At 37.2% G+C, this 27,102-nt stretch overlaps 1 protein-coding gene and 1 long non-coding RNA gene across 18 annotated transcripts in view; one reads left to right on the forward strand and one right to left on the reverse strand.

The window, feature by feature from the left end:
* Positions 1-27,102, reverse strand: part of PEX5L (peroxisomal biogenesis factor 5 like) — a 242,110-nt gene that overhangs the window by 100,605 nt on the left and 114,403 nt on the right. For 7 of the 16 annotated variants that reach the window (XM_004038055.5, XM_055381829.2, XM_004038053.5 and 4 more), the window contains one exon: positions 1,849-1,953. The exons of 4 other annotated variants lie outside the window; for them this stretch is intronic. In XM_004038055.5, the coding sequence (XP_004038103.1) occupies positions 1,849-1,953 (105 nt within the window). Of the gene's footprint in view, positions 1-1,848; positions 1,954-4,379; positions 4,446-27,102 lie in introns of all 16 variants that reach the window. 5 more of the 16 variants (XM_055381831.2, XM_055381823.2, XM_055381821.2 and 2 more) reach the window with 1 other exon arrangement.
* On the forward strand, positions 1,901-25,860 carry LOC109026349 (uncharacterized). 2 transcript variants are annotated; one of them, XR_008678190.2, is made up of 4 exons: positions 1,915-2,058; positions 5,583-5,743; positions 6,895-7,017; positions 25,511-25,860. It is a non-coding gene; the product is annotated as an uncharacterized lncRNA (long non-coding RNA). The 2 variants fall into 2 exon arrangements; XR_002005367.4 differs by lacking the exon at positions 6,895-7,017 and having other exon boundaries at positions 1,901-2,058.

Below are 27,102 nucleotides of genomic sequence, written 5' to 3' on the forward strand. Positions count from 1 at the left end.
ATCAGAACTCTGTTTGCTGATTCATAAACTGGCCAGTATGCAACAAGAATATGATGCATCAGATAAAGCATTCTGTAATCTTCATGCAGTAAAGTGTAACTAATACCTCAAAAACAGTTAATGCAACATTAGACAGGGATTAAAGGAAGAACTTGGTACAAATGTCCTGGATATGAAAAAATGGTAATAATCACAATTTCTTTTCTAAATTAAAAAATCAAAAAGGTTATTTTGCATTAAATTTTAAATGCAAGCCTAGGTTATAATGGTAATTTTGGACATGTGAAAAGATTATCAGAAAGTACATAGCAATGCGTGATTTTGTGAAAAAAGAATCTTGGGTACTGGAACCTGCCCTAGATTGTGAAGTCCTGAGATGATATGTTACAGTACAACTGTGCCAATTGCAAATTTGGTTAGGTCTTATCTACCGTTGTATGTCTCTGCCTTTAAGCAAGAACTTCAAGTAGTTCTCACCTTCCATAGCATTCACCTGAGGGACTGTGGACTTAATACTTTGGACATGGGAGTCTACAGAGGTCTGACTCTGATTCAGTGTAAAACTGTATATGTTTTACTGTGTATATTGAGTAAAGAATGAGGAATTTGGTAAATATCAAGCAAATTTCTTTCCAATGATTACCATGTGTTATTAGGAAGTAGCATCTCTTCTTTTGGGATAAAAAAAGCTGAAAACATAAAATGTATCCCAAAGTCTTGGGAATCTTTAATAGCTTTAAAAATTATTTAATTTTGATGTTATATGTTATAATTTTTATAACTTACAACATAGTATTTAGAATAAAGTAAAACCACACATGTTGGCAGCAGCTGGGGATGAGATCTGCTGATATTCTAAAAATAAGTTGCCATAATTTAGCTTTTGATATAAATGTCTTTCATGAGGACTGTAAATGGACATTTTTCGAATTCTAGGCATGTTCATATAATCGGAACTGAATCATATAATCGGAACTGAACGGAAAAAATGAAATGTTTAAAATAATCTAATCTAAATTATAAGATAAATGCAAGTAAAAATATTTCTCATTTGCGATTTTAAAACTGGTAGTTCCACAGAGTGGTGATGAGTACATTATACATATTTATGTAGATTTTACAGGGTGTTTCAAAAGTCCCCGAGGACATATAGGATTCACAGTCTCCACATGTCTTTGCATACAAATGCAGACTTTTTTCTATACTTGTTATAATAAATGCTGAAAATGGCTCTCATGTGCTTATAATAGAGATGACATTTTTGTTCTCAAGGTCACTTTGCATAAGAGGGGTCACAAATGCCATTTTCTGCATGGGGACTCAGGGACTTCTGGCTCATTCCTGTAAATTAGTCATCCACATAAATATGTATAGACATATATGTAGTATGCATAGTCACAACATAAATATATTTAACATTTAAGAAAATTTAGATATTCTACTGGCAAACTGACATATGTATACAATATAACTTGTATTTATTCATAGGAATTTGATTTTTTTTGTTCAAATGTACTGTTAGCTTAATTGTTATTTCTTTCCCAAAGTTTTTAACAAGACTCCTTTATAAAGAAGCAACATGTTTTACTTGCACATATATTTTCTTTCTCTTTTGTCTTAACTAAAGTTGAGTAATGAAATTAATATTCACAAATAAATAACTAGATGGTGAATTTTTCTTTTTTTAGCAATTTTGGTTTTCATCTATATTTGTATAATTGTTTCATTGAAACTGTCGTTAAAAAAATTGGTTCAAGAGTTAAAGTTTTTTTTTTCTAGTTAAAAATCACAATGTCTGATATATTAACATATGTCAGCTTCCTACAGAAACCCTATGGGTCTGCCCACCTGTGATGTCATAGTAAGGAGGGGCTTTTCTTCAGCAGACTCCTCCCTCGGTATCTCCTTCATCACCATGGCAACAGCCTTATCTGCCGCCCTAGAGCCTTTTCCCTATAACAGTGAAATCAACAATGACTGTGTCAGGAGAGATCTTTAACTTATTATTTATTACAAGATATTCTAATGTTTAAAGAGCAATCCAACATAAATGAAGAGGTAGGCTGCTGCTGCAAGTGAATCTTGAGGCTTTTGGCTGAGGAGAAAACACACAAAATCTGAAAAAAGATTATTTGTGAACTTTTAGTTAGCTACTTTTTCCCCTTTACAGCTGACATATTACATTTAATTTTAACATAGTATTTTATATGTATAATATGTTTTAAGGAAATTAACATGACATGAATTTTTTGTAATATCAATTTAAAAACACTATGGGTTGCCTGCTACGTTCATTTATAAATTATTACTACATAATTCCTAAATATTTTGAATGACAGGAGTTTGGGATAGAGATTAGAAGCAGGATCCAACTCCCACAGAGGGCTTTTGCTGGGTGATCTCTGGAGTCTTTGCCATTTTTGAGTGGATTGGGATAAAAAGAGTAAAAATGTTGCAAAATATCTAAAAATCCTCCAGTGGATTGACATAACAGTAATTCACCCAGTCTGTTTTGTGGAGATGGTATAAACTTCATGAAAAAAACATTTTGCAACTTTCAATGTTTTTGAGACCAAATAATTTTAATAGAGTTTTAGAAGTGTCTTTTAACTGAAGAACCCCATAAATACAGACGTAAAGGATAATTAATACGTAAAGGATAATCCATAACTGACGTAAAGGATAATTAATATTGTGGCACTAATCTATATCTCTCCATATATCTATAGATACGTATGTATATGTATATATATAGATAATATGTATACAAACACATACATATCCCTATGTTATTTGTCTCAAAGAAGTAGAATTATAAACTGTAAAGGGATGTGGTGGCTTTCTGTTATTTGAGTTTACCAGATTATTACATTTTTTGAGACTAGATATGGTATAATGGGAAAGCCCCCCAAAATATTACCTTTCCATCCCAATTAGAAAAATTTCATACTATGTAAAAATTAAATAATCCTTAAATACTTTAAAAACAAAAACTTCAATTTTCTCAGGTCTCTGGATAGAGCCTCCCTGAAGAAAATAATTTTATACTAAGAAAAGATATGAATATTTGTGTTGTAAATCTACTTAAAATACAAATGTAGCAGACAGACCTATCACAGGCAGAGAAACGAAAACCGACATATGGGGGTCTAATATTGGAAAAGGGAATTAAGAGCCAGGGTTGATATTAACTCAGAACTTAATAAAGCTTGATCGTTTCCATGCAACAAAAAGGATACAATTACATCATTATCTTGTGCTTTCAAAGGGCTTTAAGTATTTAGAAGGTAGGTTTACTCTAGGGATCAAAACATTATCCATTTTCTCAGGCACTGACTTTCTAAAATGTAGCCAGAGGCAGCTTTTCTTTATGAGAACAAAGAAAAAGTTTTTGTATAGCTAATAGATTTTTAAATGTGTGTATCTGTTTACAATGCTGAAAGTTTGTTTCTTTGTTTTGTTTTGACTTTATAACTAGCATTATTGAATTATAATGTGTTATTTCCAAGATGGAATATCAAATACTAGAGATTTTATTCAGCAGATATGTCAGTAGTAATTTTCATATATGTATGTGTTTTGAAAAGTTTATATGGCCACAATTCATAGAACAACTGACTTCTGGAAGAATAAAGGATAACTTGATTCATTGCATAACAAATTGAGGTGCACAATGATTCCAGGTTTCTTCTTTAATGAAGCAATGTGAACTTCCTAAAATGGAGATGCAAATAATTCTGAATTCTGGGAAAAGATTTATTATGGCACTATAACTTGTTTACATTTTATCAAAATATAAAAATTATTTGGGTGAAACATCACACGCTATAAACTTAGTACATCTTTATAAGCTACACTCATTTACAGACTAAATATGGTTTATAACAAATATTTTTGCAGCTTACGTTTTTCAAGAGAGCAAAGTCATTTGTGAAGAATTCTTTCCATGCTTCAGTAAGTTCTAGTAATATAGCAATAAACAAAGTGGCATGCTTATATTTCAATTCCTATTATATTTAAAATAACAAATCTAATGTTACAAGGTATAATTTAATTTAAGAAAATAATAATTTAGATTCTTTTCTTGGGCTAAGAAAAAATGTCAATTGATAAGCATCTCAAAAAATTTCAGGTCAATTTTTCAGTACATTATTTATTTGAAATGCTACCAATCCATAAACTACATAGAGATATTTCTTTACATGTGCAACTATAATAGCTAGAGTTAGCAAGGGACATGCCATTTCACTAAAACAAAAACAAAAACAAAACAAAAATTAGTCCTTTCATGCTGAACTCTAGAACAAAGCAGTGGTCAGCTAGAAAGGATGTACAATAAATACATGCGGTGCTTTTTATTTCTTGCAGAAAAAACCCACCAAAGCCAGGGTCAGGTCACTTTTTTGAAGACAGTGCCACTTTTTCTTCAAGGTTACACCTACTACCTGAAAAGAGTCATGACACACCCATGTTAGTGCCTGCTAGCAACTTTTTTCTTTACAGCCTTTTTTGGCTTTTGCGATAATACCCCATGAGCGTCACTGTTTTACAAGTGCGGTACAGTCTGAGGACAGAATGGGAAGGTCTGCCACAATGACATCTCCATGGTACCAGATACAGTGTCTAAAACCACTGCCAAATCAAGTGAATACACCATGTATCAATGCAAGATTTCCCCCAAATCAAATTGCCTCCTCCACCTGTTATCTTAAAATCAAGCTGTGTTATTTCTGACTTGTCTATTTATCTCATGGGATAATGCTTCCAGAAATCAGAACCTGACTGATAATTGGCTTGGCAATTCATGGAACTTTACAAATTTGCTTATCAGCAGCTCTGCAGGGCTGATGACAATATAACTGTGCAGGTTTCTTTCTTTTTTGAAGGCAGTAGCTTAAAACATTGTAAGATATATATGTAATTGTTCAGACTTCAAACTCAATTTTCAAAAACATTGTAAGATATATATGTAATTGTTCAGACTTCAAACTCAGTTTTCAAAATATAACCACACCAAAGGGTCGGTTTTCATCTATTATGTGAGACAACATGAAGACAGACAAAATAAAATATACACTGAATATACATTCAAGCATATAAGCGGTTTATAAACTTTAGATAACATTAAGTCTATATGCTTCTATGCCACTCAGCAACAATGGAAAAGAATAGTGACATTTTGGAAGTTGATTATCACATTGTGGTATCCTCCAGCAATAATTTCAGCCTATTTCTTTTCAAGTAATATTTCAAAATCACTTTTTCCCACTTCCTGGTTTAATTTCTGGAAATAATGTTGACTGGAAAAACAATAACAACATTAAGGGGAAACATTTTTCTCAATGCTTTCCTGTGGAAAATTATTTGATATTTTTATTTCTTCCGTCATTTGTTTCTTCACTTAGGAAATATACAGAATGACAGCTTTCCTACCAAATAATAATTCTAGAGAATAATCTTTTCATTAGGTTCTATTATAAGAGCAGGCACAAATGAATGAAACACAGGGAGTCTAGCAGTGCCATTAACATTTATTAAGAAAACCAAGTCATGGTCCACTTATTTCCGTTTTTAAAATACAGAACATAAGAAACAGCATACACAATACGGGACATCACGGGACCCTCTCCAGCTGGATACCAGGCTGTGGAACCACCAGATGCTTCATATGAGAAAGGCTGGATCTGTTTCACAGGGAAGGGGCTAAACTATTTCAAGAAGCGACCACGCGCTGGGCACTCTGGTAAATGTTTGACATAATTTCATTTATTTGATCCTGTGATAACTCTGTGGGGTAGATATCATCTTCCATAGATAGTTGAGGACACTGAAGCCCAGAGACAGTATGATGTGGCCAAGGCTTCAAAGCCATTCTGTGGCCGAGCCAGGACAGGAACCCAGACCTGTTTTCCAGGCTTTCCTGCTTCATCTCTACCATACCGGTGTCTGTTCACGTGGCTTAGTGAGGCTGGAGGGCTCTCCCTGCTGCCCTCTCTGACTGCCATAAATGTCCGTTGTTCATGATCTCGCTCAGATTTGGGGCGGCAGCCACTTCTCACTATAATCACATAGGCAAACATTTTCTGAGAAATATCTTCTTTCTCTAGTCTGGAATGGTCAATAACTTCACTCGCAAGCAGGTTTCTAACAAAATGCTTTTGCTGCTTTTATCTTCACAGAAAAGTAACCTAAGTATTTCATATATATACAAACTTCTTTTTTATTCTGTAGATCTTAGTAGGTTTATAAGCTTTAGCATCTCTCTAATTCTTATTAAATGCTAGCTAAAAGCCATTAAATGCCACTTTTACTAAGACTTTCTTGAGATCCGTTTTGGTGCATAAAATACTTAAAGTATGCAATTCCACAGTTACACAGGCCACCGGTTTAGTTGCAGATTCTATTACTGCTACCAAGGAATTTGTAATTTAAAACTTATTTTCATTATTTTTAAAACTCTCAACAATTATCCAGAGTTTCTTTATCAGAGATATTAAACAGAAGAAATTGAGATAGGTTAGATTAGAGGAAAAGTAAAAGACTACAATACTAGACATCTCTGCCAACCCAAAATTATCTAACATATGAATTTTCAAAATAGCCCTCCTTTTGTTCTGATTATAAAAATTAATATACTTCTTGCCAAAAATTGATAAAAAACAGAACTAAGAAAACAAAATTAACAACTCTAATATTTTCATGAATTTTTTTAAAAAATTACTTTATTTTATAATACCAGCAATTAAACAATTTTTTAGGCTGAATATTTAAAGAATAGACCTATTAAGATCAAGCCTACAAGTATGAATATATTGAATATATTTCTTTATGTATACATACATGTAAACAAACTCCTGCCATCTATATATTTTTGTTTGTTTGTTTGTTTTTGAGACAGTGTCTCGCTCTGTCACCCAGGCTGGAGTGCAGTGGTGTGATCTCGGTTCACTGCAACCTCAACCTCCTCGGCTCAAGTGGATCCTCCCACCTCAGCTTCCTAAGTAGCTGAGACTACAGGTGTGTGCCACCACACTCTGCTAATTAATTAAACAAATTTTTTTTCTTAGAAATGGAGTTTTACTATGCTGCCCAGGCTGGCCTCAAACTCCTGGGCTCAAGCAATCTTCCTGCCTTAGCCTTCCAGGGTTCTGGGATTACAGGTGTGAGTCACCATACCTGGCACGGTCTTTAGTTTTGCATATACTAAAAAATTCTGGACCCTGGATTAAGCACCTGCAAAAAACTAGCCACCAAAAGGCTAATTTTTGATGGTTGTTCTTGTCTGTCATGCACAGAAGCAGGATAATCTTCTTTCACTTGGCGAGCTAAATGTCAAAGTTAGTGTCGTGAGTGTCATGCTCTCTTCAAACTCCCAACACAGGAAAAGGTCAGGGCAATATTTTGCAGTGTCCTTTCCCAGTAAAGTGTGCTCCTGTAGATTTCTTCCAACACAGATCAGGGTTCAGGACATGTTGGTTCTGTCTTATTTCCTTCCCAACAGAATGTTTTGTAAGTTTTAAAAGTGGTACAAATAGCTAAATTTTGACATACTGGTCAATCCTTGTTTCTAAACATTCTGAAAGAAGCACAGATCTAGGTGTAAACAATTGGGAAGCATGGACAGAATTTGCTTGTCTTAAATAGAGATTCATATGTGGAATTTACAATCCATGATGAATTTACCATTGGTTCAGTGATCTGTTTGCAGCTGGAAAATGTGATTTACAATTCCTTAATCAGGGTGGTCAAGTTGCAGAAAAGAAATTGGTGCCTATCTATTTAATATAATGACACAGGGTATTGAAAAGAAAGATTTCCAGTTGACCCTTTATGTATTTCTCCCTCACTGTCTCTTTTTCCCCTCCAACATTGCTTTCTCCATGCAGCAGGTGCACATTTCTTCAGCCATCATCTTTTCTAGGAAGTCCTCTGGGATTAATGAGGAGTTACACTAATTACATTCTATGATATAACTCCTGGACCTTCCATTTGTGTTTCGTGTTAATTGACACTATTTGTTTTACCCAGACTGGGAATGTGATCAAGTGGGGGAAGGGAGAAGGTGGGAGAAAGTCACGGATACCAATCTCTACGGTCTTTGAGTCTAAGCCTCCACTTATGAACATTACTGGAATTCCATGGCCACCATATGTATACTCACTTTCCTTGGTCTGAATGATTGGAGCAGGGTGAGATTATGACTTTCATGGGCCCTAGGCACTTTTGGCTTCACGAGCTACTGCCTTAAAAAAATCATATTCTATTACTACATTGGTATAAAGACAAAAATAATCCAGACTGTACTTATTATTACATATTGTTACAAAATAGTCCATTTTGGGGGGTTCTGATTTTAAGGGAGAGTGAAGTTAAATCATTTTCGTGGGTGCTTAACAGTATTATGGGCCCTATGCACTGTGTCCACTGTGCCAAGTGGATAAATTGGCCCTTCTCCTTCTGAGTTGGGGTCGTCTCCTCGACAGTCAGTGTGCTTTCCCTACTGCTGCTGTGCTGTCCCTGGAGTGGCTGTCCTGGTTGTCTCTGGGTGATCTATGCTGCTTCCACCCTCCTGCATGCCCATCATGGCTGTTCCTGCCCTAACAGCCCCTTTGGCTACTGCTGCTGGCCTCACTGTTTTTGTTAAGGAAATCTTTCCTAGCAGTACTCACAAGCCTTTGAAACAATTTTTTTTAAATTGACAAACAATAATTGCATGTGCTCAAACAGCAGCTTTCATCTTGTAGTTCTTAAAACACACTCTCTGGCCGGGCGCGGTGGCTCACGCCTGTAATCCCAGCACTTTGGGAGGCCGAGGCGGGCGGATCACGAGGTCAGGAGATCGAGGCCATCCTGGCTAACACGGTGAAACCCCGTCTCTACTAAAAATACAAAAAAAAAAAATTAGCCGGGCGTGGTAGTGGGCGCCTGTAGTCCCAGCTACTCGGGAGGCTGAGGCAGGAGAATGGCGTGAACCCGGGAGGTGGAACTTGCAGTGAGCCGAGATCGCGCCACTGCACTCCAGCCTGGGCGACAAAGCAAGACTCCGTCTCAAAAAAAAAAAAAAAAAAAAAAAACACAAAACACACTCTCTAAAAGCCTGGACCCTTTAGACCTGAGGCAGAAAGCATTGGCAAGTAATATCCATGCTTACTCTAAATGTAACCCCTCCACCAGACAACAGGCCTCAGCCTGCCTCAGGGTGGACTCCTGACCATCCAGGGGCACTTCTGAGGAAGTTGAGTCAATCTGTGTCCTTTTTTTTTTTTTTTTTTTGAGATGGAGTCTCGCTCTGTCACCCAGGCTGGAGTGCAGTGGCGCGATCTCGGCTCACTGCAAGCTCTGCCTCCCAGGTTCAAGCCATTCTCTTGCCTCAGTCTACCGAGTAGCTGGAACTACAGGCGCCCGCCACCATGCCCGGCTAATTTTTTTGTATTTTTAGTAGAGACGGGGTTTCACCGTGTTAGCCAGGATGGTCTCGTGATCCGCTCGCCTCGACCTCCCAAAGTGCTGGGATTACAGGCGTGAGCCACCGCGCCCCGCCAATCTGTGTCCTTTTTTTGTTGTTGTTGTTAAAAATTTAGTCTATTAGTCTTTAAAAACCAGAGTCACTGATTGACTCCAAAGAAGTTCTTGCCATTTTTTTTTTCCTGACTATGCAGTTGGTCACTTGAGGAACAGAACTGTCTGATACCCCAAATTTCTGAGTTGTGCCTGCAGACTAAGCTCCTCCTTGGGACCTTGTTATTATCTTTTATTTTGTAAACTATTCCTTGGCTGTGTCTCACTAATGAAACTGCCTTATGAGAGCAAAGATTGTGTTAATATCTTCTGAACCATTTCCACATTGTTTGGTATAGTCCTCTATGGGCACATAAACGCTCAAGTGCACTCAATAAATATATGTACTGGATATCTTTTTCAAATTATTTCATACTGAAATTACATTATATGGCCAACTTTGATAGGAGGTGATTTTGAATTAGATGAAAAGTTTTAATTAGACTTTTAAGGAAATAAAATAGTTTCAAGCACCTAAATAAAAATTCATTAAAATTAATAAGATGTTGCCGGGTAAAGATGCTTAAAACTTGCTCCGAAGGACAGATAAGGCTTTATTTTTAATTAATAATATCCTTTTGTCCACAAACAATTTACCATTTGTTTGGTCTTTTGAGAGGATTAAACATTCCCCCATCTCACTCTTACCATGTCCCAGGACTTATTTACCCTCTTTGTTTTCCAAGCAATCTTACCACAATGGTCAAGGTAATAGCACTTGATCTTCATTCATGTATAGCTGGTTTTGAATCAGTAAAGTTTTAATATCAGGCTTCCTCTGATGAATGTGGTTCTAAGTTACTAGAGATTATTTTATCCTAAGGATGAGCATCTCTATTATACACCTGCAAGCAACTTTTCCTATCTAGGGTGGTCTGCCTTAAAAACATTTTTTTCTTTTGCCTTTGGCCTTACATTGAGGCTGGCATAAATAATACATATTTCATAATTAATAAGTAAATGTAGAAAGATATGTTGTTTTATTTTTTGTATGATAAATCCCAAATTTGTTATATTTTGAGAGGTCTTTGAGGATTGTGTGAAATATGTAACAAAAAATGTAATCCCAATTAAAGGGTTATTGGTATTATTTTTCAATTCCTTGTCAAATATCTCAGATCATTTGCAAACAGGAATTTTTTTGGTGTTATTTTTAAGTAAAGGAAAATGACTAAAATACAAAGATATAAAAATTACTTTTTCTAAAAATTCTGCCCTGCCTCCCCACATATAAGAACTCTAGACTGTTTGTACCTTACTTGCACAAATGGAGGGACATCTTAACATTCAAGAGAAAGTAAAGCATGAGAATCATTCATCATCAACATAGGTAGTTGCTTAGACTATGCTGAAGCAATGGTGTTTTGGGCATAGAGGGAGGTGAGACATAGCCTCTTTTGGAAAGGAAGCAGGGAAAGAGGTCTTGAGGCCTGGTTTCTCAGTGTATTTTATGATTGGAAAGTATTCCAAAGTAAATATAATAAACAAGATTCTCTGCAGGTAAATATGGGGTCAAGACAATGAAAATGTTCCCTTGGATTCATATGATTACCTTTGGAATTCTTTTACTTATCAGGGATTAGATGTATTTCCCCAATTTCTCGCCTCTAGTAAATAAAACATATATACCAAATTAAAAAAAAAGTCACAAGGAAGAATTTCATCCTCCTACTAAATTGGAGGCCATTAAATGTTGAAGGTCATTATCTTGGAGCAAGAAGATTAAATTCTCCTTTTTTTCTTCGTTTTAGTTTTGAGATGGGGTCTCTGTTGCCCAGGCTGAAGTTCAGTGGTGCAATCATAGCTCACTGTAAACTTGAGCTCTTGTACTCAAGTGATCTTCCTGCCTCAGCCTTCTGAGTAGCTATGACTACAGGTGTGCACCACCATGTGTGGCTGATTTTTAATTTTTTTGGTAGAGGTGGAGTCTCGCTATGTTGCCCAGGCTGGTCTCAAACTCCTGGCCTCAAGTGATCCTCCTGTCTTGGCCTCTCATTGTGCTGAGATTACAGGCATGAGCCGTCATGTCTCGTCTTCTCTCCTTTTTTTAAAGATGAAAAAAACTGTATGTTAAATATTGTTACTAAATTATTGAATCTAAGAGCAAACTTATCCAGATGTCATAAGGTAGAATTATACTATATCATTTTTATTCCAGAGGAAGGCAATTAACTAGTGAATTGGAATTCACCCCCTTTATGAATGTTTAAGGCACATTCTACTGCTAATTGCTGAGCCAGAATTGTAGACTTGAAGCCTGACTATTCAGTAGCCTTCTCTGTGGCTTTCCCCATTTTCTGGCAGGTGCGAGTGTTTTTATCAGCTGGTTCCCCAGTCACCAAATGTCCCAGTTTTGTTGATATAACTTAAGAAAAGTAAACTACAGAAACTAGGCCAAGTTTACAAGCTACTAGCCAAGAAGATCTGCAGCTAAGGTACTCCATCTGCCTGACTTCCCTGAAACAGCTCCAAGAGAGAAGCTGAGACTTTGGGAATTCCTATTCTAAAATTGTGGAACTGACTCTGGCACCTCTGCTTATCCACATTTCTCTGGGGGTCATTGGCAATGTGTGGGTTGGCTCCTCATAATGCTGTTGGGTTCCTTAAAAGCAGATGAATAATAGTCTCTCACTTTGTGGAGAAGAGTTAGGAAAAGTATAGAAAGATCTTAAAGCTGCAAGCCACAGTCAGCGTGTAGCTGGGGGTGGTCAAGGTGATGACCAGCTAATGGAGCCATTGGAGCCTAAGTGGTCAGTGGAGGAGAAAGTAGGAAGGCCACGTGGCATGTTGGCACCAACACCCAGACTGGAGTCAGAAGAGAGGAGTTTCAATCCCAGCTCTGCCTTCTATAAACTCTTCTCTCTAAACTTCTGTTTTATCTTTTTTTATTTTATTTTATTATTATTGTACTTTAAGTTTTAGGGTACATGTGCACAACGTGCAGGTTTGTCACATATGTATACATGTGCCATGTTGGTGTGCTGCACCCATTAACTCATCATTTACATTAGATATATCTCCTAATGCTATCCCTCCCCCCTCCCCCTACTCCATGACAGGCCCCAGTGTGTGATGTTCCCCTTCCTGTGTCCATGTGTTCTCATTGTTCAATTCCCACCTATGAGTGAGAACATGTGGTGTTTGGTTTTTTGTCCTTGCGATAGTTTGCTGAGAATGATGATTTCCAGCTTCATCCATGTCCCTACAAAGGACATGAACTCATCATTTTTTATGGCTGCATAGTATTCCATGGTGTATATGTGCCACATTTTCTTTATCCAGTCTATCATTGTTGGACATTTGGGTTGGCTGTTTTATCTTTTGAAAATAGGATGGCATTACTGTCTACTTCATAGATTTTTGAGAATTACATGAAATAGTACACATGAAAGCACCTTCCATAATGCCCAGCACATAGTAGGTACTGAACTATGAATTGACTATGAACTATGACTGCTAAGCTCATGGGCTCTGTTGGCTTAATTGTCTCTATGAGACAGGTGGCAAAGTATGCAATCTTTTGCTTGTATTCATCCGTGGAATAAGTGGCAATGGTTCTCCTAGTCTTACTGTTGCAGAGTATTCTATCATCTGAATGTACCACAATTTACCCATTTAACTGTTGATGGATATTTGAGTTCTTCCAGTTTAGGGCAATTATAGAGAACACTGCAATGAACTTGAATTTAGAAGCCACAGGGGACATAAGAAGACCAAATAAAAGAAACTGAAAAATAGATGTGAAAAGAGCAGAGAGACTTAAATATCAGCAATAGAAGCAGCAAATAATGAATGTACAGAGAAAATGTCTTATCTATGAGCAAATTAAGAGGAAGTCTGAGTCTCTGTAGCCAAGTTGAGATGACTTAAGTCAAAGCAAAGACAAGTGTTGAGATGACTTAAATTAAAAGAGACTAATAGGGTACAGAGATCAAGGAGCAGAAGCAAGACCAGGATGCTGAATCTAGCCACAAGCAGATAATAACAAACCAGTTTCTAATGATTTGGGATTAATAACTGTCAGGAGCTGAGTTGTGTACTCCCAAAATCATAGGTTTTCCTGTCTCACAGATACTAAGCCCCAGTATTTAAGACTGTGACTGTGTTTGGAAACAGGGTTGTTAAAGAGGTAATTAAGTTAAAAGGAAGTCATTGGAGTGGGCCCTAATCCAATATGACTGGTATTCTTATAAGAAAAGGAAATTAAGACACAGACATTCACAGAGGGAAGACCATGTGAAGACACAGGGAGAAGACATCCACTGACAGCCAAGGAGGGAGGCCTCTGAAGAAACCAACCCTGCCCACTCCTTGATCTCAAGCCTCCAGCCTCCAGAAATGGGAGAAAATAAAATAAATTTCTATGGCTTAAGCCACCAATCTGTGGTACTTTGTTATGGAAGCCCTAGTAAACTAAACAGTAATAGAACAACCACCCATGAATGACTACAAAGCGGTCTTACTCTTACATCTCTGTTTAGAAAAATCCAGAAAGAATTCACTAACAATGTTACTTTAAGCCTTCTTAGCTAATTCCTTTTGTGGTTTCTAGTCTGTTCAAAAGGACTTCATAGGTATTGAAAACCAGAAATGTGGAAGCCTTGGCCTCCTGCAACATGCCATGACCTAATTGTCAAGGAGAATTGCCCAAAATAAATGTAAATGAAGATTGTGCCTCAAGTGGTCATTCAGTGCCAGCAGAGCTGTGCTTTCTCTCACTAAAGGGAGGCTTTAGTCACATGACCTCAAATTACAGTTTTGAACTGCTTGAAAACAATTTTCTTGTGAAAAAGCAAATTTCTTTTGATTTCTAAATGTGAATGCTCCAAGGAAGCTATTTGTTTCCAGCTAAAAGTTTATTAAATTATATACACTTAGAGGCTTCTATTAGTTAATATAGACATTAGTCAAGATATATAGTTGATATGTATGTAAACAGAAAACAAATTAAAAAAAGAACATTTGGAAAATAATCCTGTACCACTGATAGTTTTTAAATTTTATTTGAAGAAAGCTCTTGCCAGTATCTCTGTAGCATATTCTGGGGTAGAGCTTACACCTTGTCTCTGCTGTCAGACACAGCCTGACTCGTTTCAACTTATAAATGAAGACATTAGCTTAGATGATATCCATGGGGGACTTTAGATGAGTTAGAACCCTGGGAGTGGCAGAATATTTTAATAAAGCCAGTTTCCCTTTTTCTAATCACCATAAATGTATAATTCACCTTTCTATGGGTATGCAGATGATGTACAAGTTCATTTTACTTTTCTATCAAACTTTCTGGTTATAATCACAGTATTGATTCATTTCAAATGTAGAACACCTCTTATAAATGTCAATACACGTATGAAGTTTGCTCTTGGAGCTACCATTTAAGTACCCATTAAAAGAAAAAAAACCCTCTCAATTCTCTTCCCCACCATACTTATTGACATTCACGAAGATGAGAGGCTAGCCTAGGAGTACAACCAGGTAGCGCACCCTAGACAGAAAAATTCCAGTGGTTTTGAAGCCAGTGTCTGGGCTGTGCTTAGACTCAAGTCCCACAATCTATATTCCATATTTCTGTTCTTAGAGGTTTGCTTTAACTGACAAAACAGAAGGGGAAGAAAACAGTTGTCAAGTGCCTGCCTTTTCTCGTGTGTTATTCTGTTTGCTTATCAATTCCAAGCTGCTGAGGGATACCCTAGCCAGTGGAATGTGGCAACATAGCTTTATATGTGTGCTTGCTGAGGTTAGGCGGGGTTTCTGTTGATAGAACATGGGACATGGTGCAGGGAAACAAAGAGTTTGAGACTCAGAAACAATAATACTTTCTTGTGTGATCATGGGCAGAGATCTTTTTTTTCTCTAAGTTGGAGAGTGCCAATGATACTAATAACTGCCTTACTGACATGGCAGAGTTTTTGTGAGGATAAACTAGGTAATATATGTAAAAGTAAGAATTCAATATGCTCTAATAATATTATAAATCAGCAAAATCCTATTAGCTGAGTAAATTATTTTCCATGTGTATTTGGGAGTCCATAGAATCTGAAAGGACTATTTATAATTTGAAATAGTAACTTGATAATGCTACACTATAATGAAAAAGTTAATGGACTTCTCCTAACAATAGAAATCCAAAGCAAGTCTGGATCTGGCCCATTATAGTTGCAGTTGCAAGACTCCAAGGTACCGTAAGATTGCTAATGAATTCACAGACTGTTTTATGTGCTCTAGGATTGACAAATATAGAACCATGTTAGGAAATCTATCCAACCACAGTTATATAATCACAACAAAAAAGATGACTTTCACCTTTCAAAGTCTAAGAAAGGATTCAAAATAGAAGACTTTAAGACTGCTGGAATAGTTCAAGCAATTCCAAAACTATATATTTTTACTAATTAGTACACTGGTTTGTCTGATGAATTATAAATAGGCATCACATATCTTGTTTCCAATTTGGAAAGACTAGAACACTTTGGTGGACTGTTTAGTTCATAAAGGTATTGGATCATTTCTACTCTTTATTGGGCATGAAACATGATTGACTGTATCTCTCTATCTCCTATACTGGAAATATGCCCATACTCTGTGTCTCAAGCCATTGTTAATGGAAGAGTAATTTGATAATATTGGTTTCAAGTTGCTTAAAAGTTTTTCTCAATCTGCTATAAATGGACTCCCCACTAACCCCTACATTTTCTTCTTTCTAACTCTCAGATATATATCAAAAGAGACTAAATTAACATTTAAAAGTGATTTGGCCTGAACTCAGTTCAATCTGCTAAATAATGAATTATGGCATTTTAGGTCCAAAGATAAAAGCAACTACATGATACTGATATTTTATGAGACAGGTTGAAATTGATACTAATTCTAGGTAGATGTTATATGTACAAAAAATTAATCCTTTTAAGTTTAAGATCCTAGTTATTCTTACATAAGCATATGCTATTTATTTAAACTTTTAAAAGGTTCTCAGAAAGTAGAAGAGGTTTTATGTCCTCCACTGAAGCTATTCCTATAAACACTGAATTGAAGAAAGCTCAGAATGGTTTTAGCCTATTAGAATTTATGTTTGAAAATTTAGAATTGGTCGAATCTCCACTCCCCTATTAACAATATCACAATATTTTCTTTTAGTCACATATAACCTGTTCAAGTGCAATAAGACAAAAAACCTGATTAACTAGCATTCCCAATTATTTTTTCCAAAAAATTTCATGTTTAGGAAAAAATGACAAGCAAACCAGCTCGTTTAAAGGATTCTAAAGATTCCAAGTTATGGTCCACAGTCAATATATATTCAGCCCCAACTCTGATAACTATATCTAAGGAGACATCCATTAAGGAAAGATAAGTGGGTGACAGCCCTCAGGCCTGTCATATCCTCATCCTTCAAAGAAAAAATTAGGTTTAGCATATTGTATTTAGTAATGTAGAATGAAGTATTCACACATGTTAGAAAGACTTGCTAGTAAGAAAAGGTGTTTTGTTCCCTTTAGTCAGTCTTGAAGAGATGAAAATTTTCAGCTAATTAGAATAGCCAAATGCCTTTGAGTGTTCTCATTAATCAAAATTGTATGATATTTCTTCTGCTAGACTTCAAAACACAGAGACTTGCTTTTAATTTCTTATACTTAACAGCTGATTTTCTCAGAATGTTGCCACCAAGGTCATGGAAGGAAGTTATTTCAAAGGCTTACTTTTCCTTAGGCCATCACAGTTACTTTAGGTATAAATTATATGTCTACAGGTAATTTATTCAATGATATAAAAACATAGACACATTTTCTGGTTTTGTTTCCATTTATAATAAACTTCTTTAAAGATCTTATTGCAAATTATTTTAAGAGATTTTAAGTTTCAGTAAAAACTTAACCTAATCTGTTGTAGGGCTTTTTATATTTAAGTCATCAAGATTTAAAAATTGCAGACATGTTTTTTCTTTTTTTCTCAAGAACTTAAAACAATTTGCTCAGTAGGCTTAGAGTTTGAGCTTTTCTTTGAAAAGTGAAAATAAAGATGTTTGCATTTTTCCTCATTAAAAGTTGCTTATTTTCTTAGAGAATATTTAATTGGAAATAGAAATGTATTTCTTGCATTTGGATATTTTAATATCATAGTGTTCTTTGCTACAAGAATAAAACAAAAACTATGTCACAGTAAGCAAAGAAAGTGACTGACAGTTTTTGCAAGAACTTAACTTGGATTCGTGTATTACAGAATTCATTGTCTAGCTAGGACTCTTAATTAGTACCATAGAATTTTATTAATTTTTTTCAGCTTAGAGTCTGTGAATGTTGATGATTTTATTTTTAAGTTATATCATATCATGTTAACATTTTTATCTCTTTCTCCTTTTCTAAAATGAGCCATGAAATTATATACTTTAGAACTCTAGGATCTTTTATAAATATGATTTCTCTGTATATGATATTTGTGACTGCACAGGCAAGAGGAAGGACTGATAAAAATACACCAACTGAATTTTTCTTTGACTAACAGAGATTGATGTTTTAGATAGCAGACATCTCCTTAGGTGCAAACATGGCTCTTAGAATGTCAGTCTTATTACAGGGTGCCAAAGTTCCACAGAGGATAGTCCAAACTGTAAGAGTTGCCTGGCATCATGGAATGTTCTTGAGGAAAGGGACTCTTGGAGCCCTTTTCTCTGCTTTGATGTGCAGGCTCTTCTTCCATCACTTCCTCCCCGACAGCACTACACTAGCCAGCTATACTACACTACTCACCATTACACATTAAGTCTCTAGAGGTCCAAGTTACTGTGCTCTGTCTGCAGAGGCTGTTTCCTTCACTTGGAATTCCCTTCTCGTCATCTTTACCTGGTGAATTCCATGTATTCTTCTAGATTCAGCACAATCACCACTTTTTTTTAATGGAAGTCTACACTATGATTTTCTTAAAGTTGGATATTGGTTCTCATTCTGTTTTGTGTTGCCACAAACAGTCATGTGGGCACAAAGGTGTTAAATGAAGGCTTACTGGATGGATGAATGAAGGCATGAATGGATTGATAGGTGATATATCTGCCTAAGACTCTTTGAGGTTTCTTCCAAAGTCAGGTTACAGAATGATAAAACCATCTCTTTCCCAAACCTCTCCACCAACATCCGAGGCAAAGACAAGGGATGGTGATGGCTCCTGGCTAAGAATTTAAAGGAGTTCTCCTCAGTGATAATTTCAAAACTTTTGATCTCTGTAGCTAAAAGAAAGGTTGTTATGAGTTTATGGCTCAGCCATGGGACATTTTTAAAATTTCTGCAAAGCCTTTGCAGTGATAGTGAAAATCATATTTACTTTAAATTAGAATATAGTAGCAGTTTAGACAGGGAGAAAGGAAAGAAAGAAGATTGGCTAAAAAAATCCTCTACATTATCTAATTAAATGAAATAATTTAATTTAAACACCTTCTATAAGATGCAGCCTTTTTGCTTGTGATTGAGAATGGAGCCAAGTTTTGCACTCAGATTGACAAGGTGTGGAATAAGAAGACAAGGAAGTGATTCCTTTGTATGCTTCGCTCAGTGTCATACATATAAAGCCAAGAAAAGCACCTGACACAGAGTAGGTACTCAAATATTTGTTGAATGATTTTTAAAAAATCCACAAAAAACTTTGATATAGCAGAAGCAGGAGCTCAGAACCAGAGAAGTTAGCATCCCCAGAATCCATAGAAATCTTGTGAGGCAGTGCTGGGATGGGAGGTTTTGAATTTTACCGTGCAGTAGTGCTTTGAGTCAATCTTGTCTGGATCTGAAGATCTGGGGAGACCTAGCTGGCATAGAGATTAAATAAAATAAAAGAGAAGAAACTATAACTTTAATCGAACATGCCTTAAGGAAGAACTAGTACATTCGTGTTCAGTGATATTGAAACCAACACAAATTACCTTAGTGATGAGAGATGTGCAGAAAAGTCACTCAATTTTGAAGATTACTGGAAAAAGTTGAAAATTGCAGTGATGTATTATGTGAAAATAGAGTGCTTATGAGTTCTGCCAGGAGGAAGGTAGAGAGCATTTTCTGACTTTCTGAATTAAACAATTTCCTGAACAATCTGAGAATAAAGGAGGCACAGGGAGGGTGTTTATAAAGGTCACCCCTGGAGAAGATGGCTGTGTATGAGATGCATTCTCTACTTTGAAGCCTCCAGGAATAGAGCACTTCTTTATGTGGTGTGTGACAGTGAATATAACAATTTCTGCTTCTAAAGAAACTACTCAGAACTGCAAACTTATTTGAAGAGTGTGATGGTCCAAAGAAGAGATGGGCATCAGAGCATCCAGTTAATAAAAATAACTACCAAAATAGTATTCAGCATGTTACAAAGTTTCCAGTTGAATCTCACAAACACCTCTTTGAAGTGGATACAATTATATCCTCATTTCACAAAAGAGATACTTGAAGCTCAGAGAGAATAACTTAAATCAAAGCCAGTAGCCTAGTAATAGCAGCAGTAGTAGTAATGGTAGTAGTAATAATAATCACTTATCGAGCATCTAAAATATGCCAGGTGTTGTGCCATATACTTCATACATATATATTTTGATAGTACAGTCATGCATTGCTTTATGACAGGGATACAGTTTGAGAAAAGCACTATTAAACAATTTGATTGTCGTGTGGACACTATAGAGTGTACTTACCAAAACCCAGATGATATAGCCTCATACACATCTAAGCTATATGGTATAACCTATTGCTGTTAGACTCCAAACTCATATAGCATGTAACTGTACTGAATACTGCATGCAATTATAACACAATGGTTAAGCATTTGTGTATCCAAACATATCTAAACGTAGAAAATGTAGAGTAAAAATACAATACAAAAAATAAAAAAATGGTACACCAATATAGGGTACTTACAATGAATGAAACTTGCAGGATTGCAAGCTGCTCTGGGTGACTCAATGAGTCTGAAGGCCTGAGACATTACTGTATACTACTGTAGACTCTGTAAACACTGTACGCCTAGGCTACACTAAATTTATACAAAAAATTTTTCTTTCCTCAATAATTAAATTAAGCTTAGCTTACTGTAACTGCTGTACTTTATACGTTTTTAAATTAACCACTCCCCCTTTGTTTTTGAGACAGTGTCTCGTTTTGTCACTGAGGCTGGAGTGCAGTGACATGATCTTGGCTCACTGCAACCTCTGCCTCCTAAGTTCAAGTGATTCTCCCACCTCAGCCTCCTGAGCAGCTAGGATTACAGGTGCACACCACCACTCCCGGTGAATTTTTGTATTTTTAGTTGAGATGGGGTTTCACCATGTTGGCCAGGTTGGTCTCGAACTTCTGACCTCAGGTGATCCACCCGCCTCGGCCTCCTAAAGTGCTGGGATTACAGGAGTGAACCACCACGCCCGAACTAAAAAAACCCTTTTTGATCCTTTTGTAATAACACTTAGCTTAAAATACAAACACATTGTATGGCTGTAAAAAAATATATTTTCTGTGTATCCTTATTCTATAAAGTTTTTTTCTATTTTTAGATTTCTTTCTTTTTCTTTTTAAAAATCTTGTTAAAAACTAAGACACAAACACATTCATTAGCCTAGGCCTACACAGGGTCAGGATCTTCGGTGTCACTCTCTTCCACCTCCACATCTTGTCCCACTGGAAAGTCTTCTGGGGCAATAACATGTATGGATCTGTCATCTATGATAAAAATGTCTTCTTCGGGAATCCTTCCTGACAGACCTGCCTGAGGCTGTTTTACAGCTAACTTTTTTTTTTTTTAAATAAGCAGAAGGAGTATACTCTAAAATAATGATAAAATGTATAGTTAAGTAAATATATAAACCAGCAACATATCTGTTTATTATCATGATCAGGTATTACGTGCTGTACATTATTGCAGGTGCTATACTTGTACATCTGGCAGCACAGTAATTTGTCTTCACCGGCATCACCACAGACAAGGGAGTAATGCATTGAGCTATGACATTAGCACTGCTATGATGTCACTAGGTGATAGGAATTTTTCAGTTCCATTAAAATCTCATGGGACCACTGTCGTATATGTGGTCTGTTGTTGACTGAAACGTCTTTTTTTTTTTTGAGACGGAGTTTTGCTTTTGTTGCCCAGGCTGGAGTGCAATGGCGTGATCTCGGCTCACCGCAACATCCGCCTCCTGGGTTCAAGCGATTCTCCTGCCTCCGTCTCCTGAGTAGCTGGGATTACAGGCATGGGCCACCACTCTTGGCTAATTTTGTATTTTTAGTAGAGACAGGGCTTCTCCATGTTGGTCAGACTGGTCTTGAACTCCCGACCTCAGGTGATCCACCTGCCTCGGCCTCCCAAAGTGCTGGGATTAAAGGTGTGAGCCACTGCGCCTGGCCTTGAAATGTCTTTATGTGGAGCATGACTGGACCTAAATTACAACTCTTTGAGGTATATGCTTTCATTATGACCATTTTAAAGATGCAGAAACTGAGACACGGAGAGGTTACCTGGGAAGAACTAGTAAGCGTTAGAGTGGGGACAAAGTCCAGGGTCTGGCCTCAGGGTCTGTGCTTTTAACTACTATGTTTTATTGCCTCTCATTAGAGCTGGATTAGAAGCCAAGTTTGTGCATTCTTGGGCCCATGTTGTCAGCCATGACCCTCTACTATTGCTAGGTTCTACTTGGCGGTACTTCATAATTTCCACTGTCATCTATTTTCTCCTTGAGCAAAAGCATACAGATTCCAAGTAGCAAAATCAGGATACATTCATATTTTTATACAGGTCACACATTTGGTGGGTATAGTAAAATCCAGGATTTGGGGATAGGTACGTTTGACTTTCAAATTTATGCTCTTTCTTCTAGAAGGCACTGTGATAGCTTTATGTTAAAATAAAATTCTTGAAGACATTGTGGTGCAGTAGCTTTTTTAAGCGTCACTGAAGTGGCTCATCAGTAAAACTCCCTTTCTACCTCCCTCTGGACCAAGGGGGCAAAAAGCCTAAGTTTCAGTCCTAGTACTTCCACTTAGAAGGGTGTGGCAAGGTTGCCTTTCTGAGCTTCTCTGTTCTTATCTGTTAAAATGGGAATAATGACACCCATTTCACAGTGTTGTAGCTAAATAACCCAGTGCAGGAAGTTAATATTGTGGGCATTTGAGAATCATTAATTTCTTCTTCTTTCTCCTTTTTTTCTTCTTTCTCCCTCATCTCTCCCTCATCTTGGGCAAGACAGCAAATACCATGAATTTTCAATGGTATAAGTGCTACGCTACAATTGGTGTGTATTTGTGGACACTCCTGTGACACATCCACAGACAGTAGAGAATAAAAGAAAAGGGTTCTTACGGAATGAAAACATGAGATTTTTTCAGAGTCCTCAAGTTCTACTCAATTCTCCAATGTACTGTATATCTCAGGCCAGCTTAAGGACAGCTGTGGATTTGGAAGAACATTCCACAGATTCCAGGGCTTGGTCAAGTACTATCTCATTCTATGCTCTAGTGGCTTCACATCTGTACATCCTGGGTTGTTTTTTGTGTACATCAGTTACCAGTAAAATGGAAAAGCAAGGTCAGGGAAGTAACAAGACACTGCCAAACTCTTTACGTGGGAGATCAAATAGAATCCTTGAAACACTCCAGCAAAGTAGGTTCTAATACTTCCTTTAATAATACTTAAGGTTAAAGTGGCAGTGGTGGGATTTGAATCTGGGTTTGCTTAACTTTGAAGCTGGAGATCTTCCCACTACCACAGCAAGCTGCCTCTCTCTAGGTACTTGATAAGTATGTATGAGCTAAATAGAAATCACTTTTAGGCTTGTGAAAACCTTTCCCAGACTTACTCCTTGTTAGGGGCTTGGTCTTGCATTTCGGCAAATGATTAGGGGCTCTTTCACAGGCATCGCTGGGTCACGCTTGATGGAACTCTGGCTCCATTCTGCTTAGGAATGCAGGGTCAGAGTTTAGTAGAATTTTTTCTTCCCCCTTGAGTAATTTGTCTGCAAATAGGTTAGGCTGCCATTGGGTCAGCAGTCGATGTGCCTTGAGTAGGTGGTCATGAGCTGGACATACAAGCAGGCACTTCCACACTCAACTCTATCTTTGCGGTAAGAAGAGAAAAACCCAAAACAAATAAAAACAAGTAACTGTTTTTTCTGAGATGAAGTCTTGCACTGTCACCCAGGCTGGAGTGCAGTGGCGTGATCTCAGCTCACTGCAACCTCTGCCTCCCGGGTTCAAGCGATTCTACTGCCTCAGCCTCCCGAGTAGCTGGGATTATAGGTGTGTGCCAACATGCTCAGCTAATTTTTGTATTTTTAGTAGAGATGGGGTTTCACCATGTTGGCCAAGCTGGTCTCGAACTCCTGACCTCAAGTGATGCACCTGCCTCAGACTCCCAAAGTGTTGAGATTACAGGCATGAGCCACTAAGCTTGGCCAACTTTTTAAAGATAGTAGTTAAGTTTAGAAGTGCTTGCCTTTCTTAACTCTGTGCAGAGACACCTGGCAAAATGTCCATTAGAAAAACAACAAGAAGGAGGTGTTCCTTCAGGCTCCCTGCTCTCACATGTATTCTCTGGAGGCAAAACCAAGTGGAGTGGAAAGAGGGAGCCTCACAGTTCTGATCTGAGTGGAACCTCCATTATGTCTGTCTGTCATCTCTCTTCCCAATCAGAACCAGCGTGCTCCCCTCCAGGTGGTTTCTCCTTTCTTCATCCTGCTCTTTTTAGAGGGAAATTTACTCAAGTTTCTTTCTTTCCCTTCTCAATTTCTTCTTGATTGAGTTGGGTTGGGCCTTTTATAAAATCAAATTTGTGTGTAAGCATCCATACCTCAGCTCTAAGTGAGGATCTGAAACATCTATTTTTGTGATGCAGAGTTTAAATCAGAAGCATTTGAAAAAAATATTTTATGTTATTAAGTGGGAAAAGGGATAGGCATTAACAGATAACCTGTTATATAACAGGTTAACAGGTGAACCTTATGTGTTTGATCTCCTCGCAAAAATCTTACAAAATAAAGGTATTATCCTGTTCTATTTTAGAAAAAGGAGATCTGTTCAGAGAGGTTAAACTATATTCCCAAGATCACCAGTAGAATACATATCTATTCTCAAGACATGCCTTAGTAAACTTTTCACATCTTTACAAACTTAAGCTCCATAAGTACAGAAGCCATATTAATTTTGTTCAATATGGAATCCCCATCATCTAAAAGAATCCTTGGCACTTAATAAATGCTCAGAAAGTATTTTTGAATGAATTTAATTGTACCTTGCTACATAATGGATATAGTTAACTTTAAAAATTAATAAAATAGAAAAAGGAAACACAATGTATACACAGTATAATATATACACAGTATTTTTTACACAGTATAAAATCAAAGGAGAAAACAATGAAGTCCCATTTTCCTAAGCCCCTTACTACTAACTAGGGACACTGAACCCTAATCAATTACACAGTTTTTTGGTTTTCTTAAGATAGGAAGCAAACCAATTGCTCAAGACACATACAGCTCTTCCAGAAATAAATCTTCTAGGAAATTGTACCCTAAAAGGTGGTACTTGGTAACATAATGGATGAAGTCCTAAAAATATCTTTAAGGGAGGCATGGTAATAAATGGGATTTTTTAGGACTCTAGTCCTAAAAATTTGGACTTTCCACATTGGGTAATGTGGAAAGACACAGTAAGCCAAAAGCATCACATCAGCCAAAAGTATCTCTTTCCACATTAGCCAATAGCATGTCACACTAGAGCACAATACAACAAACAGCATCATGTAAATCAAACAGGTGCTTAAGGAACTCGCAGAATGAAGGCTTTTCCTTAAAGAATCAGTCTGCGCAAGTAGTTCCTATCTTTCTGATGCTGGCAACTCACATTTGAACTAAATCACAAATGTGTTCTGTTCAATTATTTGCTTGGAGTTCATCTGAAGTTTTTCGTATCTAACCTCTTGATCTTTATGACTATTCTTCCAGTACTTTGCAATCTACCAAGTATCATCACAAGAGCTATGAAAGTGAAGAGAGACATACGTTATCTAAGAATCTGAGAGAGATGACTCAGTCAGCATCCTCTCTCTTGGTGTACAATGGTAGGGACAGCTACTGTGTCATCTGGAGCATGACAATGAGAACACAGACACTGGATCGTCCTGATATAGCCTGCAGTCCATCTGGGCCTCTAGACATTCATTTGCATTTGCATTCATGCGCATCCCCTACTACTCCAACTCCTACACCTTTTGGCAGGATATATCCACACAGCTGGATTGGAATCACAAGATGTTTTTATTTTTTGCCTCATTAAACTAGTTTCTCTCAAGCAATGTGTGTTTTCTTTATATTCCAGCCCAGAAATCATTTAACAGGAAGAAGGCATCTCAGAGATGTGCTTCAGAAAAGGCTTACGAATGGGACACAAAAACATATTGCATTCACATAATTACCTCTCCTCTCCTCACCCCTCCACCCCCAACACATAATGTATATTCTGTAAAAAGTTCTCTCTGGAGCTCACTAGACCGACTTGTAACTGCTGGGATTATGGTTTGTTGCTTGTAAATTATGGATCACGGAGCAGTAAATCAGCCAGTCAACAAATATTGCCAAGCACTGTCCCAGGCTGGGGGAATGTGGCAAACAAGACAGACAGATGTAATCCTTGTGGAGTTTAGGATTTGGAAGAGATGAGAGATATTACGCAAATAATTTCAAGCATGGTAAATGCCATTAAGGAGAAAGCACAAGATGCTATGGGAAGAGACAACAGCAGGATGTAAGATAAACACCTCTTCCTTTATTTAAATGTGCCAGGAAGATAGCTTTCTCCTGATTGTCCAGTGCTGTTTTTAGAATTTCAGTGCTTCCTTTTCTTTTCTTCTTTTTTTTTTTTTAGAAGGAGTCTTGCTCTGTTGCCCAGGCTGGAGTGCAGTGGCGCGGTCTCGGCTCATCGCAACCTCTGCCTCCTGAGTTCAAGTGATTCTCCCACCTCAGCCTCCCCAGTAGCTGGGATTACAGGCACGGGCCCCCATGCCTGGCTGGCTACTTTTTTGTATTTTTAGTAGAGATGGGGGGTCTCACCATGTTGACCAGGCTGGTCTCGAACTCCTGGTCTCAAGTGATCTGCCCACTTCGGCCTCCCAAAGTGCTGGGATTACAGCCGTGAGCCACTGTGCCCAGCCCTTTTCTTAATTCTCATGTCATATGTCTGTTTGAAGGACAAAATATTCACTGAAACTATTATAAGCTGTGATCAGAATGTTATTCAACTAATTTAAAAATCTTCATAATTCATGTAGAAAGATCGGCCTTGCCTTTCATGAAAAAGAATTTCATATTCATTTCATAGAAAATGAATTATTTAATTGGGAATTTTAATATTTTGGATATTTGCTTTAAATTCTCTGTGAGTCAGTCTGTTCAAAAACCTCAAGTGTGCCAGGCACAGTGGCTCACGCCTGTAATCCCAGCACTTTGGGAGGCCGAGGCGGGCAGATCACGAGGTCAGGAGATCAAGACCATCCTGGCTAACACAGTGAAAACCTGTCTCTATTAAAAATACAAAAAAA

The sequence above is a fragment of the Gorilla gorilla genome, chromosome 2 (genome assembly GCF_029281585.2).
Source record: "Gorilla gorilla gorilla isolate KB3781 chromosome 2, NHGRI_mGorGor1-v2.1_pri, whole genome shotgun sequence".
In the NCBI taxonomy this organism is placed as follows: Eukaryota; Metazoa; Chordata; class Mammalia; order Primates; family Hominidae; genus Gorilla; species Gorilla gorilla.